We start from the raw sequence: 17,570 nt of genomic DNA, 5'->3' as shown, positions 1-17,570 counted from the left end.
AAATTACAGCATTTCCTCACGTATTTTTCCCTTTTTTACTTCCTTGTACGAAGCAAAAGGAGTATTGAAATCACGAAAGATTCTGGGTAACATATTTCAACGAAAACATCCAATTTTGACCGCTCTCGAATCCACTTCAACGATGTTGACAGCTATTGAATGCAATTTCACGATGTTTTTTGGGTGACATCTGTACGTAAGGACAGAATAAATAACTCTTTTCCCCCAAGCGAATTAGAAAACTGATTTAAAATGGATTCAAAAGAATTTATTTTTCGTGGCGTACGTACATAACTCAAAAACGAGTAGCCTCAGAACTTTGAAATTTTGTATATAGGACTGCTACAGCATGTAGTTATGCACCTCCCGTTTTGGTTGCAATAGGCAGCACCAAAAGTGTATATATATATATATATATATATATATATATATACCCATCCTGTTACTTGGCTGCGCGAGCTCAGTTTTTTTTATTCTTATATGTTGGTAAATTGCGCATTTTTCGCTTTAAAAAGGATTCAGTTATGTTCTTCTTATCTTCCGATTAAGGTTTTTTAGTTAATCTGCATGCTATAGTTGTAGTATTATCAACAATTTAAAAAATGTTTAATGGCGGCTTAGCCTAATTTTGCTTACCATAGCAGCCATATTTGTTTACATTTGAAATTTAGCAGAACAGCGAATTAGTTTTTCTGCACCTTCAGTGTCTTTTTGCCGAGTGGGGCCAAAAGGAGTCTTTTAGCTTTGTGCACCGAAAAATCTGCCTTTTTGCCTGCTGGCCGAATTCCTTGTTTTTGTGCAGGAACTCTAATTTTAACAGTAAAAATTTTTTTAAATTATTTTAACTGTATTTGGTGTTTTATGTTTTTCTATACCTTTCAATTTTTAATGAAGATAGTTTGAGTTTTTATGCGTTTTTGCCTTGCCGCGAAGTGAGAACTTTATTTATTGAATGAGAAATGTATCTCTAATGGAATTCGAGGAAATAAGTGTTTCGTATTAGCAGCAAACATTTTTCCTGTCCGTCTCGGGCAGAGGAGAATGTTTACAAGTAGCGCTTGCGCGTTGCGGTAAGTGGCGCTGAATCGTCTGTGAAAAACGGTTTCTTTTTTATTTGTTTAATTTCTTTTATACATCGTTTTAGATGTATTATAGTATTTGAATAAAACATGCGGCAACGATTAGATAATTCTTCAGATGATATAATTAATTTTGTGCATTCTGAGTTAAAAAATAAATTAGATGCAACTCTGTTAAGTGAACCTAGCGCCAGACTGTCGCTATGGTAAATAAATATTGTGAATTTTAAAGTATGCATTTATTCTGTTGTGGTTTATGCGCTATCGACGAAGTAGATTTGATTCAATTCAATAAGTTTAAATGAAATGCAGAAAAAAATGCGTATAATTTAAAATTCCGTACAAGGAAGTCATGCGGTATACACATAAGCTGTTTTTCACTAATTTTATCGTCTTGGAGAGGGAAAAATCATGTAAATAGTTTAATTTCCGAAGAACGCGGTTGCGATAAAACATAACAAATAAAAAGTACTCGCGGAATAAACTATAGGTAATTATTTCTTTAAAAGAAACCTACATTCCAACAAGAACACATTGTAATATTAGCATTACAATATTTAGTAATATATATTCATTTATACTTCCCTGTATCTTGAATCTCGCTTGATCTTATTGTTGTCTCTGCTACTCTTCATAATTAATGACTCTTCATAATCTCTGCTAAATCATTCATAATTAATGACTAGGCGAAATCGTAGTCTAAACGTCAGTTCGTATTTGCTTCGCTGTGATGGGCGGGTTCTTGTATTATACTGGCATTAAATTTCAACAATTATAAAGGAAAAGTTCGGCATGACTTTATTAAGTAGTTTGCGGGGGGTATCTTTGATAGTAAAACGAAAACAATCACTACGTGAATTAATTCATTTTAAAATTTAGAAGAGTTTTTTCTCTAAACGCAGGAGGAGGAAGGAGAAAATTGCGAGAATATTTCTAAATAAAAGATCCGAGGAAATATGGTACCAAAATCTTCTCAAACATATAGGTTCTAGAAATCGACATTTATTTCAACAAGTTCACCCCGCTGTTAGCTTTTAGATTCTATTTGCGCGTGCTTAAACATATATAAGCTTCTGGTCTGAGCGAATGTATGTGAAGTGAAGCAAAAGGCATGAAAGTGTTTAAATTAGAGTATTAAAATAATGAGTATGAAATTAGTTAATTTTCAGAGATTTTACAGTTTAACCAATCAATTAACTTAAGTATGTTTGTTTTAAATTTTGCGAGATTATTCTTCTTTTCTAATTCAAACTTATCCAAGGCATTTTAGACAACGTAACCAGGCTTCCAGATATAAGTTTATAGTAGATAGTATTTCACATTGTGAAGATATTTTAGCTTGTGGGCCTTTGCCTGTGAGATACATAAAAAGCCAAGTAGTGCAACTGACGCGATCCTTGAAAAGGTAAATTCTTAAATAGTACTAGCACCGAATCAAAATTTAATCAGCTGTTCTTCTGATCAACGTCTCAACTTCTGAAGCTCTAAACATGTTGAATTTCTGCTTGTCACTGTAACTTGTGTTCTGGTACCTACAAACTTTAGAGAAATGTTTATTTGAAGTTTTTTACTATTCTGCAAATCGAAGACTCAATAAATATACTATACTCTCAAATAAGCTGGAGGAAATAATTTCCGTGCAATGATGATGATATGCATTAAATCGTAAATGAAAGACAGTTGGAAAGATTTTGAATTGCCTGTTTTAAAGTAAGAGGTTATAAAATATTTTCTCTCCCCTCCCAGCATGTCTTCGTGGTGTAACGGTAGCACACTCGCTGCATATTCGAGAGTTCCAGGTTCGAGTTCCGGTGAGATTATTGCATACTTTTCGTGTCTCCTGCTTCAAAATACTCTAATGGCTCTATGAAGCACTAGTATAAAGATGCTGCAAAACAAACTGTTTGTACAATGCGGACTTGTTACAAGCTCCGAAGATCGCACATTATCAGTTTAATTATTAAATTATGAACTAACAAATGGGAATTAATTTGTAAAAACAAAACGCTATGAATCGGAGCATCTGTAACTCAGATAATTCCTATAATTTTTACGTAAGCCTTAAAATGTATCAGGGGGAACTTGTTTACGAATGTTTATAAAACTTTCCTTCTCATGAATGCATGGGTTGTGGAACGCTAATAGTCGCAAGATTGCATGTCTGCGTTACGAACGTCTGCTTCTTGCGTATGCCACATGTTATAGTTGGATGCCTAACCTGCCTTACCGTACATGGAGTTTACTAACTTTACGAAAATGCGCCGTTATGAAAAGAATATAATCTCTCGTGAGTTACTGGCCCATAGATGTGTAGCCACAATGTTATCGAAGCAGAACCAGTGAAGTTATTAAAAATGCAAAAGTGGCCATGCTGTTGAAACACTGGACCGCACAGGAGTGCACAGTTTCCTTTCGGCATAACAGTAGATTAAATAAAACATTCAGATCGTGCAAGCTAAAACTACAATACCAATTGAAAAAGGGGGCATCATTACGAATTTCCACTAAAGTCAAAGATAGACCATCAACGGTCATTATTAGTATTTATTTTTCCTATGTAAACTGAGTGCAGCTCATGAAAGAAGCTATGACACTTTACAAAATCTTCTCATAATATTATCGTAGAATGTTCAGACGCAAGTAACCCAATCTGTAGCATGTTATGGCTGGGAAGTGTTCTACTAAACTACCACCATATTACATAACTTAACACCCATATAACTATGATTTAATTTCTAAAATGAAAAAATTCACTTTTAAAAATCGTCTGAAATTTATCATTTTGGAACTACTCTAGAGATCTTTTTTATATAGAACAGAGCGCTCCATTCGAATTTTCAATAAAGCAGGTTGCTGGTAGGGATATACTCCGACTTTCATATCGTTGGCAACGCCGGTGACCAAACTGAACGAGAATGAAGATTTTAAAGAATTATCTTTTTTATATCGTTTGTACGTAAATTGTTATAAGTATCAAAAGTTTTACCTTCGTACACTAAAAGAAAATGACATTATGAAAACAGTTGATGTCACAGTAGAGCAGTTTGTGACGAAACGATGGATAAAATCTCTCTGTTGCACTTACAGAGTTGAAAACTGCTTGTAATTTCATCATTCTTTTAGAACGCTTTCGTAGAAAACTTGATGTAAAACTTTAAATAACTCATTCATTGGAAACTACAGAAATATTTCTAGTTAGGTTTCTAAAACTATATCACATTTACATTTAAAATTGGAGAAATTCGTCTTTTGAACAAAAATAAAATTAAAAACTTTAGATACAATATTTTTTCATTACCTGCAAGAACACAGTCTTCCAGAGAACAAATTTTTCTTCGTAATGCAGAAGAATCTCCAGAATAAGATGGCCCTGAATAGAGGAACAAAGTATTGGATTAAATATCAGTAATGGTATCAATAAAAGCTTAAAATTGCCAATATTCGTCTGCTAAAAATCGTATAGTGTTTATCACAAAAAATTAAATATAATTTTAGTACCCACAGAAAATATTTTAAAATGACAATATTGACTAGTACACTAACTGAATAATTTGTTAAATCCAAAATTTTTATTCTACATTTATCGTCAACGCATTTGACATTTATTGTTATTTTATTGATGCAACAGTACGAACTATTTTAGACAGATGAATTTACTTGCAGAGTGCAGGCTTCCTTCTCTGCTGGCATAATGATGATTCAGTTCCCGCACTAAGATTGCTTGTTTGACATTTGACACAACTAAATTGGAAGAGAGGATTAATTTTATCTTAAGAAGTGGGAAGAAATGAAGAAGGACAGCAACGGGATAGCTTTAGAGATCATTAAACCTTCCCAATTAGAAGGGACCTTATTAACTCCAGAGGGAAAAGTCTAATTATTACCAGATAATGGCCACCAGTTATCAAGACTTTGTAGTCGTGACCACAGTAATCATTCAGGAGCTTTTTCAAATGTTCTTTATCTCTTATATTATAATATGTCGATTCCTTGTATTATATATTCAAGTAGTAAATTGCTGTTAAAATGGTTATAAAGTTTCGCTTAGTTTATTAACCAGTTATTTTATGTGAATTCACTTTTCTCTCCTTCTCATTTCCCATTTTCCTGCCGAAAGGTAAATTTATACCTCGAGTCTATTCAAATGAGCTAGAAAGGAGACAGTATTTAAAGGAAAGTTTTAGAGGGTAGAATCAGAGCGTGTTCCAGCTGCTGAAGACGACATTGCTACCTTGATTCTCTCGAGAGATGTTTTCTGCGACGTTGCGTTATTCTCGCCATTAAGGCTTGTCATACCAACTTTAGATCAGAGCCAACTTGCGCGTTTCTTTATCCGTGGTAACCGTTGGGCTAACTTACATTTACTTGGTTAAGTCAATTTCATTACCTTTGAATTAGCCACACATGCTCGCTATTTTTGTTCTATCACACAAAACACAGTTTGGGGAATCCACCACTCCAATTTCGGTCTCGCAAACAGCCATGTCCGGTCATACGTCTAAATAAAGCTACTGTTGTCTTTCTTGGAAAACTGGAATGAAAGTTGTCTCTTTTTCCAGAATCTTCCATCTCTTATTCATAGCACGTTGAGTCATATCCTGCTTACAAATTTTCTTAAGAATCATGTTAGCAAATAATTTAGTCGTATGAAAAGAAAGGGTCGATTAATGCGTTGCATTATCAAAGTTCCTTTCTTAGCCATGCATCAGCTTTTTCATTGCTTATAATTCCACAGTTGGCTGGAATTCATTAGAAAGAAATTTTGCGTGCCATTGCCTTAAGCAAATGCCTATAGTCTAAGATTTCTTTGGGAACTAATTTGATTATTTAGAAGAGCTTGAATCTGACAATATGACAGCCTTTACAAAAGAGTGGCTACGAATCGACAGTTTTTGAATAGCCACAAAATTGACTTCGATTTTGCCATCAAAGACAGTAGTAAGAATGCCCATTGGTGGGTAGAAACTAGAAAGCTCGCTATGGATACCTGCTGCAGCACCGCGTGCTCCCTCTAACATAGAGTCGTCAGTGTCGACTTGCAACCAGCATCAGTTTGAGAATAGCGAACCCTAATAGTTTCCATTGCAATAGATCTTAATTGTGAATCCCTCATTTCATTTTTAACAACTCTTTCAGTGCGATAAAGATTTATATTCAAATTCAAAAAAGTGTGGAGGAGGTAAAATTAGGTAATCTCGGCTCAATTCCATCTCTTTTCTCTTCATAAAATCATGAACAGATTCCAAATCAGTTAAAAGCTGCATTGCAAGAATAGGAGTAGATCTCACTGCCCCAATAATTATGCGTAACGCTTGGTTCTGGAAGACATTGAGGTTCTGGACTACATTCTCCGGAGCCGTGATGAGGATCTAGCTACACTAACCAATAATTGGTGAAGGTATAATTTGTAAATAGTTATCAATGTCTCTCTGTCACAACCCACCTTGAGCCAGCCACCTTGAGCTTGAGCCAACTGACCGTCTAGCGACGGTCCCTGCTAGACGGGATTTTCTGAGAAACGAGATTCTGGTAGCACTGCTTTAAACGGGAGGATTCCTAAAAAAAAAAAAAACAGCTCCGCTGGAAGTGAAGTCCCGACTTAGGTACGGAAATGATGTACGGGCTACGCGGACTAAAACTCTCCGAAAATATTTCGGCTGCAGCTCTGTTCCGGGTATATATCAACCAATCAGACAAAAGTTCTGCTTCTGAAGGATAACGCGATCCCAATCGGAGCGATTATCGATTATTGTTCTTTGTAGTAAGTGAAAATGGTAACCTAGCTACGTGAGTTTCTTGGAAATGTGCGAATTCTGAGAATTGTCCCTTTCGACGTCTAGTTCCTCGTAGCGGAAGCATATGTGATTGGGACTTCGCGGTAAAAGGCTGTCTGTTCAGAGTGAAGAACTAGCACGTGCTGTTATCCTGATTTATTCTCATACTATTATTTAGGCACCAATATTCCAGCTCTTCCAAAGCGCTATTAAGAGTCACTTTTAAACCATCCTGCTTCTTTTTAGAAGCACTACTCCAGAAAACCAAATTGTCAGCAAAAATGGAAGAATCCACCCACGGTGCCGGAGTGTTTGGTAAATCGTTAATAAAAATACTAAAAAGAATTGGCTGATGACTGTTTCTTGTGGGAAGCCAGTTTCAGTCTGTTTAAATCTAGAAATTTCACAGCCATATCTAACAGCAGAAAAACGCTGGCCATTTATTCCCAATTTCTGTAATTTCTGAATAGTACGTAGTCTCCATTCTTTATCATAAGCTGATTCAAATTCTATAAATGTTTCCACGATAGAAAAACGATCGTTTAAAAAATCCTTAATGACTTGAGTAACATAAGATACTTTTTGGACAGTGGAATGATATTTCCTGAATCCAGCTTATTAAGGAGATAAAAGATTCCTTTTATATATACATTTTAAAGATTTTTATAGATTTTATCATGTCAATCAGCAATAGTTTTGTTAAAGAAGGGAGGCTGTTGTTCACAACTGCAGTTGTCAACATCGTTTCCCAAAAAAAAGCACAAAACTACTAATTTTTAGAAATATATTGATAAAAACTGGAGGAATCTATTTGGGATAATGCGTACAGTCTTAACCCCAAACTGCAGTATAATTACTTGTGACAGATTACAGTACCTCGAAAAAGATGAATACCCTTGTAATTAATAGGAAATGTGATCGCATATCAGAATGCGATTCTATACTCTCAATTATGTAGTGAATTTAGAGTTTAGAGGCAGAAGATTTTTGTTCGGAGGAGAAAGCTCATTCATTACACCAATACGGTCTTAAAAGCACTGATATCTCTAGCTGTAGAATTTCATAGTGCACCAGCTCTTCTAGTGGTGCCCCATCAATTCTCTACAGGAGTGAAATTTTTAAAAAATTGACTGACCACACAGAGATAATCTATTACATTTTTTCGAAGTAAAAGCGAGTTATAATACATAGAAAAAATACAGATTCACATGAACTCTTCTCAGATGCCTTACGCAAGATTGAACCATTTCATTTCCATACCTGTTAGCAGACGAGATCTTTATTGATGAATAAGACCACTCATTGTTATTCTTCTCCTTACCATTGTATCTGCACCCTCCTAGGTGATGTAGTCCTTAACGTTGGTGCAAATGTTTTGTGTTCCATTCATTATTGTTACTGATATATAAAATTAGGCACTTAACTGAAATTTGATTGTTCATTGACTATAAGACTGGCTTATTGCGTCAGATTTCAACCCTAACGTTTCTTACATCAGCTCAAGCACGCCTTTAGCCTTGTAGGCGTGTTTTACTTTACTTTACGCCTCTTTAAAATGATACTTTGACGCCATAAAAACTGCAATCACTTTTTTTTACGAATAATGTGTTTTATGGGAAGTGCTTGTCATATCTTTGATAAAATCATTTTTTCTTCATAACTGTTTGACTACTGATGAAATATATAATGCACTTAATATTATTATTAATTCTATTTCATCCCTTCTATTTTAGGTTGATGCCATCACTATGACAAGAAAAGAAAATTTGAAATAATTGATACAATGAGATATGATGGATAAATGTTAACATAGGATGTTTTTCTCGCCTTACATTTAGAAGTTTAAAATATTTTACAAAAATCGATACGAAAAGGAGAAAAAATATCAATTCATATGATGATTCCTCATATGAAATATTTAGGATAGGTTACAAGAGCAACCAAACTTAGGTAAATTATAAATCTGCTGAATATAGGAACAATCAGTCCGTTTAATTTCAATGGAATATTTTATTAAGCCTGATAACAACAAGTAAGACGCAACTTCACTTCAAATGCTTTAAAACAGCCAGAAAAAGAGGGAAAAAACCAACACCATTTTTAATCGAAGCACATAATGCAAACCAAAATAATGGCTGTTTGAATTTCAAACAACTGTTTACCCTATAAATAGTGAGAAAAGGTATTAAGTCTAAATGTTAAAGAATGAATTCAGAAGAAAATTATAATAATATTTTCTTAGTTGTTAAAAGTAAAAGTTCTTAGTAGTTATAAATGCTTTTTTGTGAGAATTCGTAAACAAAGATTATATACACATAAGCGAAACTACTGGAACTTTCTAACTTAAACTATTAAGTTTGGCTTCAAAAAAGTCAAGAGAAACAATTTTAAGATCTAGTTGCTTAAATTTTAGTTATTGGAAAATCATAATTATATTCACACGTCTTGAAGAAAATGATATATTCTTACTTTTAAATCGGCAATCTCTTCCTGTGCATCCAGACCATTCTGAGCTACCTGAAGGGGTAAAATATGAATCTAAACACTTTTTTAATATATATATTTTTTTTATATTTCCGAAATTTTTAAAAGAAGCTAATAAAAATTATAATAAATTACCTCTTTTCATTCAGCAAAATATTTTAATGGTTAAATGTGAAACTGAATTTAATAACAAAAAATGCACTCGAGTAATTTATTGAGTAATTTAAAACTGAAGCATTGATTTACCTAATCAATTTCGCTTGTTCTACAAGTTTAAGTGGTTTTAAATACAGCTAAATTTATACATTGTTTTTATAAGAATGATAAATAATATCTATCCTTAGTATATTTATTTATATAACTATGTAGCTACATATTTTTTAAATATTCAGATACGAGTATTTTTGGTTAAAATTATACATCTGTTTAAAGGCTTCATAAGGTATTATTTTAACCTTCACATTTTGAAAGTTATCTATATTTGATTCAGGCAAACTACATCTATGTCATCTTAGAATACAATGCACCTTTTCATACAGCAACAATTTCCTTTTAATACGAGTTGCTGTAAGTATCAGATACATATTAAGCCATATACGCTACTTCTTTGAAGATTATTATAAAATTTATTTTATGTAATATTGTTTGTTCTACCGACATCTGAAGGAAAAGTTAAATGATCACTGAACTAATATCCTTCATATTGAAGAAAAAAACGAGAACTTTTAGTATATGCAGAAGAAAAATTGAAAAATATGTGCATCTTTTAGCGGGAAGACCTGAAATGTTTTAAAATTCTCCTACAATTAGAGAAAAATTTATATTTTAAAAACATTTGGGAAAATAACTTTATTTTTTATTTTAAATATTTTAATGTTCTCTGTTTTTAAATGTTTTGTATTAACTATTTTCAATGTTATTATCCCAAAGGGGCAGTCCAGAAATGCTATAAGTCTAGAAACAGTGCGTCGAAACAGAGCCCAGAAGTGCGTCGAATCACTAAAAGCGTTAATTCAAACGTAGTCCTCCAACCGAATATGGGACTTGAAAGCCACAATTTTGAATTTCGAATTTGTTTTATTGTCTATTTCATTTTCTGTAAAATTTTAACGAATTTCTGATTAAAAACCTCAACGATTTCAAGTCGAGCACTGGTAACATTGTACGGAATAAAATATTTTTATCTCCAGCGCGCGAGCCTGTCTATCCGAAATTCTATAGATATGCTATTTTAAAATATTTTTAGCGCAAAGGGGCGTTAGCCCAAATGCTCTCAAAACATGTATGCGTGTGTAAGTGAAAACAACGCCTCTTTGGGCTTAATATAAAATATGAAAGCTTTTAGATGTAATTTAATTTTAAATCTTATAGCACAGTTGTGAAACAACGCATAATATAGTAAAAACTATATATAATGGAGCATTAGTATGTCGTACCTAAGTACTATAAAATTTCACTGAGAAGTTATGAACGGTAAGATATTATCACTTTTAAATGAAATAATTTAGTGGGTAGCAGCTAGAGGGTAGCAGAAGGAGTGGTCCGCTTCAGGCGAAACATTTAGTGGATTATAGCAAATTTCCTTGCAGTTCAGAAGAAAATTATAATAGGATGTTTTTCTCGCCTTACATTTAGAAGTTTAAAATATTTTACAAAAATCTATACGAAAAGGAGAAAAAATATCAATTCATATGATGATTCCTCATATGAAATATTTAGGATAGGTTACAAGAGCAGCCAAACTTAGGTAAATTATAAATCTGCTGAATATAGGAACAATCAGTCCGTTTAATTTCAATGGAATATTTTATTAAGCCTGATAACAACAAGTAAGACAAGTTACAACAAATAACAAACAAGTTACCTCTATATGGAGCAAGACGTCTTTGTGGAGGACTAAAGTTCTCCGTGAAGAATCTAAAAATGGGAATTGGCTCATATTCACATTACGATAGGGGCATTGACTCGTATTCAAGACACTGTATACGTGAATGGAATGATACATACCCTGCGCTAATCATATAGGCAGTCAGCCTATTGTATGGGATTTGACTTTGAAACGAACTACCAGTAATCAGCTATCCTATCCACCCCGTCATTGGTCAGGGGAAGAATCACAAGATGCCGATTTTAATACAAAACTGAATTGGGGAGATAACTGTTTTTACACTGGACAGAGTATTTAAAGAAATTAGAAAGAGATTTCAATAGCTTTACTTTCTATGGCTTCCTTTCTACGCTATTGAAGTTTTTTAATAGAAAATACGAAGATTTGGTTTTGTTTGGCTATGGCAAAGCTCTCGATGATCCTTTGCTTTGTTGATCGTTATAAATACCTTTGTCGCGGAAAGTCTAGTTATTTTTCAGCAACAATGTCAGCCCCTTCCGTAGTCTGCATAAAACGAACCAGCAAACACAGAGCGAAATTTCGAAGTTACGTATAAAAAATATTCGCTTTTTCTATATATGTTAATCATTAGTTTTAATAAATATTAATACCCGAACCATGTCATCATACGAGCTGGGAAAAAAAAGAAAAAAACGTACCTACAATAATTTCGACAATGAATGGGAAGAGAAATATTTTTTCATTAATATTAAGAACAAATGTATTTGTCTGATTTATGGTTCAACAATTTCTGTTGGGAAAGCAGTACAAGGCTAGCAAGGAAGTCACAAAAGATGTTAAGGGACACCAAAAAGAAATTCCAGATGATGCCCATCAAAAGAAAACTTCAATTAGAAAAATTTCGAGTGGGGAAATAAAGCTGTTTATCAAAATGAAAGATATTTAAATTAATTATATACTTGCTATTCAGATCTACAAAAGACAAAACTGTTTAAAACAGCTAGAATATATACACATGGTGTGAATTAAAGCAGAGGCATACAAATCTTGAGCTGCCTTCGTCCATTATTATAAACACCAGCGGTAGGGATACAATTAGTTTACAAGAAGAAATCTATAAAAAAAATTCCAATAACCTAATAGCAGTTTATTACATAAAGGAATAACACGGTGAAGTTACCACAGAAAGAATATAAAACTCCAACAAGCTGAAATTTAATATCTTTGAAATCCTTTATGAAAATAGCGAAATTAGCCTCCAAGTCAGAAACAGCAAAAATCGACATTGATCAGACTGAAATTGGTCTGAAAACTATCGACAACCTCGAAAACGCAAGTCTTGTTAGCTAGAAATATTTTTAACATCCTGAAAGAGACAGTACGTGTGCGTAATGAAAGTAACTTCTGGATTTTTTCGGTCGTAAAAGCGTTGTTTATGCACTACTCTTGTCTAGAAACGTGGTTAGACAAAAGAAAGAACTGCGGAAACTGGAGGGAAAATAATTTCAGGTAAGAGATGTTATTCTGCAAGTACACAGCAGCAGAAAGAATGTTTTTATAAAGCTGGAATGCATTCCTACAAAACTTGTGTCAGTATTTAATTTGCATCTTATGTCTGCTAATTTTAGAACTGCATTATTTAGTTTGTTTAATATCAAACTTCCAAAAACTGTCATCTTCATGACAGTTTTATTCTAAAGTTATTAATAAAATATCACCAGGGTTTGAAGTAAATTTTGTTTCTGGACTCACGATGATAGAAAATAGTATGACTTTAATGATTTGTGAACTATAAATATTTAAACGTAAAATTTTCCCCTTCAATTCACATGCAGATTACAGACGTTCCAGTCATGTTATAGGCGACATTGGCATAATCGGAAAACATTTCATGGGAATGAATACTCACGTGTTAGAGAAAGATCTGTCCCATCTATCTTCTTTCCTGTCTTTTTCCGCACTGAAAAGAAATTTTAAGTATTTAGATTATTTGTATAAAAAAGGAACAATGTCATGAAATGTAGAATTAATATTCTACATTATTCTGAAAGTATTTTCGTTTTTGATTAATAATGTTTTTATTATAGACTTACAAGTTTTAATACCATGCATTTCAAAACGCTTTTGAATTATGGAAAGAGAATATTTCTCTTCTTAAAGTGCAAAAACATAACGTTCAATCCCCAGCTTGTTTACATATGACATTTTGAAAGAAGAATGAGTTTAAACGTAGGAGATGATATTTCTCATTTCAAATAATAAGCTGTCGCCAGAAACGTTTATTCCAAAGCATTTTTTTTTCCTAATGCTTTATTCAAATCTTTTTATTTATGCATTACTTATTTCCTTTCTCCAGTGAAAAAGTATTCTTCCAGAACATTAGTTCTTTTATCAATTAATGCTTGACAATTTGATTTATCGATCTTTTTTGGTTCTCTTCAAATTATTTTGCTATATTTTGAACTAAATTTTGCGATTTCTCAAGAATACTTTCTCTCTTCGAAAAAAAAAAAAAAAAACTCTCAGTTGTACTTGTTTGTTTAATTTGTAGAGACATTAGGTATTTTTTGAAATTAAGAGAGATGAAAAATTACCAACGCCTTTGCTAGGAAACGAACCGCGGACCTCTCAATTACGTGTTGAGCGTGCAGACCACTACACCACGAAGGCTCGCTAAGAAGGCGGGAGAAATACCTTATATACTCCCCCTTTTAAAGGGCAACTGGGGTTTTTAGAGGACCCAATTGCCAAATCCTGGGTGAGGAGAATCATCTTTTAGTTTGGGCCCTTTTAGTTTGGGTGCCACTATAGTGACATTAGGTATTTTTGAAAACTAGAGAGATGAAAAATTAGCAACCCCTTCGCCGGGAATCAAACGGCAGATTTCTCAATTACGCGCTGAGCGTGCAGACCACTACACCACGAAGAATCGCTAAGAAGGCGGAAGAAATTCCTTATAAATTCAATACCGCAAAGCATAGAACGTTTTCTGGTTAAAAAAATCGTAGAATGCCTCCGTGGAGGACTTGCTAAGGAGACAAACTGATATTTACGTTACACATGAGGAAAACGAAGAAGCACCTATGAGGCCAACCTATTCCTCAACTCAACTCAGTGGGATTTGAAGACAGTGTAGTCATTCTTTAAAGACTGCAGATTAATGTAAAGTAGGAAATTTTGATTTCAAGGCTTTAGTTATTTCTCCTACTTCTTGCAATGTTAAATTTGTTGCAGATAACGCAGTTTAAATTTCCAAATTTATTTGCTTTGAAATGCTATTATTTGCAACCCACTGCAATGATTTTTGATGCTCATATCAATGTTTTTCATTAACATGAATATTAAGAAATAATAACGAGTTGAAAATTTATATAAAACCGAAAATGCTGATTTTTTGTGTCGCATTTAATATTAAATCGTTTTAATTGGTTAATGATTACAAAAGCTGTCAACTTGTCTTGGTTAACTGTTTAATGAAAAGCTGGCAATTGCATTCTGCTTAAAGAAAGAGCATTCGAGGAGGATTTTCTAAGAACAATTGACTCTCATTAATGTTTGTAACATGGCCAAAAATTCAAAAGAATCACATAGTTTGCCGTTTTGGCAGGGTTTGAGCCGAAATCGAACTACTAGTATTCAGTGGACTAATCCACTCGGCTACTAACTGAAAAATAAATAGTTGATTGTACATATTTCCTGTGAGCCGTAGTTATTACTGCAGTTTTGTAACTTAATTTCTATTTTAATAAAAAAATACTAGTTAAGTACTTTTCACATTATGATTACTTTAATAATTTTTATGCTACTATCTATTCACTATCATTATTACCGGTATTAGGAATTCAGTTTTCGACATCGCTGGTACTAACAAATATCATCATTTCTGAAATAGTAATACCAATTACCCTCAGAATTATTCGGATTGAAAACTTTAATTTTATTTCTTCGAGACTAAACAATTAATTTTTTTTATTATTATTATTATTATTATTATTATTATTATCAATAGCAAAATAACTCTAAAAGGTAAGTCTAAACTTTCTCGTATTACATTGCATTCCAGTCGTAACAGAAAATGAAACTAATATATCGATTGCGTAGTGGCAACTGTAGCTATTCCAGAAATAATAGTAAATTAAAAATTTGTACAGAATTATTATGGAACATGAAGTTACGATGGAAGTACTTTAAATAGTTTTTAAAATAAATTTTCTTATTTCTAATTATGCAAACATATACTATCACAATTATTATTATTATTATTAGGCCAAAGGGGCAATTTGCCCAGAAAGTCTATTAATTCTGTTTTGGCATTTTGCGCCGGATCACTTTTCAATTTGTTGCCACCAAATATTAGAGCCCTGCATTATATTTAAATAAAGTAAATAATGAAGAATCTGCATGAATGTATGTATGTTTCTCGCAATGTGGAAAAACAGCGGTACCTAGAGGCATCAAATTTTGAATAACGAAGTCCTCCATTCGAATATGGGCATTTGGAATTCGTTTTATTATCAATTTCATATTTTGTCAGACATTAAAGAATTTTTTATTAACAAACGATTTCAAAGTGAGCAATGCAACACTGTACGGGGAAAAAAATGATCTCCAGCAAGCGAGACTGTTTATCGGAAATTCTAAAGATATGCTCTTTTAATTATTTGGCGATATTGCTGTTGAATGGAATTTGGTACTTTTCCGTTTCGCCGGCGCAAATCTCGCCAAGCAGACTTTGTTGGCGACAACACACAGTATACACATAAAAATGTCAACAAATGTTAATTCTAAGAATTTTTTCTTTTGAAGGCATAAACATTTTAATATCGTGTAAAATTTTGTAAAAAGACATTAATTTAAGAATTTACTATGCTTTCATGGTACAACATCTTAATTCGCCGGTTCATATCCTGAGACCCCAATCTCACGTAAACTACGCTACAAAAATATAATTCTCTCAGTAATTATCTACATTAATTTCAAGTTAAATCTTAATATGGAATACAAGTTTAAATGCAAGAATTATTTCAATTCGTACGAATAGCTTACTCAGAAATTATGTAAAATCACAGTGCTTTACCTCGCTAGTGCATTCGCATTATAATTGATGAATTTAACCCTAGACTTTGCCTTTTCTATATTTTCTCCTTCGGGTGAGCTGCGTGATTGCATTCTAATTGACTTCATTACCGCGAATGGCCTTAGGGCATAAAATTGAACTATCTATTAAAAATTCTATGTAACTGTATGCAAGTATTGAAAGAAACAATCAATCTGATTAGAAATGGCTGCGGATTGTTTTGAAAATTGAGGCGTAAAAGGTTACCAGCGAGTATATTAAGTTTGGCATTGGTTGTACTATTTTCGGCGACTTTATCGCCTGCGCCGGCAAAATGGAAAAGTACCTGGAATTTTATAGTTTAAGGGCGAAGAACATGATATTTAATAAACAAAGGTAACACACAAAATGTTAAAAACGCCCCTTTGGACGTAATATAAAATCTGAAAGCTTTCAGATTTATTATTATTATTTGCATTTGAAAATTTATTCCCAACATTAGAGGAAATTTGCGGGAAATCTCTGTAAGGCACTATATTTCAAATACGCACACTCTTTGTGTGCGTATTTGAAAAATCCTAAGCATACTGTAATTCCACGCAATAGCATGTGGCCATGACAATACAAAAATCTCAAGGTCAAGAAATTTAAAAGCACTGAAGCTTACTTCCGAAGGAACAGGTAATGTCTGCGTTTGCTTATACGCTTTAAACTTCCATATTGAAGTTCTTTTTCAAGGCCAAATGTTTTCTTTTATTGAACAGATATGAGCAGTTAAATGATACGATAGATATGATCAAATAATTTACGTAATTCCTTTTAAGAATGAAAAGATTTAACAAAAGCTCATTCATAACTAACAATACATCGCCTGTTGACAACAAGAAGTTATTGTGTTTATAATTCGAAGATATGAACATATTGCATAATGAAACTACGATTTTTCAAAACAGCTGCCATCCGAAACTGCCAATAACGGTAAAAATGCCGCAGAATTCCAATTATTCAAATTTCATATATACGAAACCCCCATAATCCAGATTCCTCATATTATTGTATGATAATTCTAAGATTTAGCTATGATGATAATTTACAAAATTTTAGAATGTATTTCGTATTACGGTTATAACTGTAAAAAGCGAAGGAAATTTGAGACACACGCTAAAGTGCGGCAGAACTCTAGCCCTCTAGACTCCAAATATCGGGAATTCAATTATCCGAGTAACTTTTTTATTAGCAGGTAGAGAAAAATTAAGCTTCGTGTTAACATACATGTTTTATTTAAACTCCTTAAATATATTGTTTTTATGCTTGTATCTCTATAATCT

General features: G+C 33.0%; 1 protein-coding gene across 2 annotated transcripts in view; it reads right to left on the bottom strand.

The window, feature by feature from the left end:
• Positions 1 to 17,570, bottom strand: part of LOC118185419 (membrane metallo-endopeptidase-like 1) — a 101,339-nt gene that overhangs the window by 63,961 nt on the left and 19,808 nt on the right. The window contains exons 3-5 of one of the 2 annotated variants that reach the window (XM_035355257.2): positions 13,096 to 13,146; positions 9,323 to 9,370; positions 4,378 to 4,449 (exon numbers count right to left, since the gene is read on the bottom strand). In XM_035355257.2, coding sequence (XP_035211148.1) covers positions 4,378 to 4,449; positions 9,323 to 9,370; positions 13,096 to 13,146 — 171 coding nt within the window. The remainder of the gene's footprint in view (positions 1 to 4,377; positions 4,450 to 9,322; positions 9,371 to 13,095; positions 13,147 to 17,570) is intronic. The other variant, XM_035355267.2, reaches the window with a different exon arrangement.

Source organism: Stegodyphus dumicola, chromosome 1 (assembly GCF_044657685.1).
Source record: "Stegodyphus dumicola isolate Sdum_Otavi_A_Nest chromosome 1, ASM4465768v1".
In the NCBI taxonomy this organism is placed as follows: domain Eukaryota; kingdom Metazoa; phylum Arthropoda; class Arachnida; order Araneae; family Eresidae; genus Stegodyphus; species Stegodyphus dumicola.
Note: the sequence above shows the minus strand (reverse complement) of the source record. Positions and strands in the feature narration are given on the sequence as shown.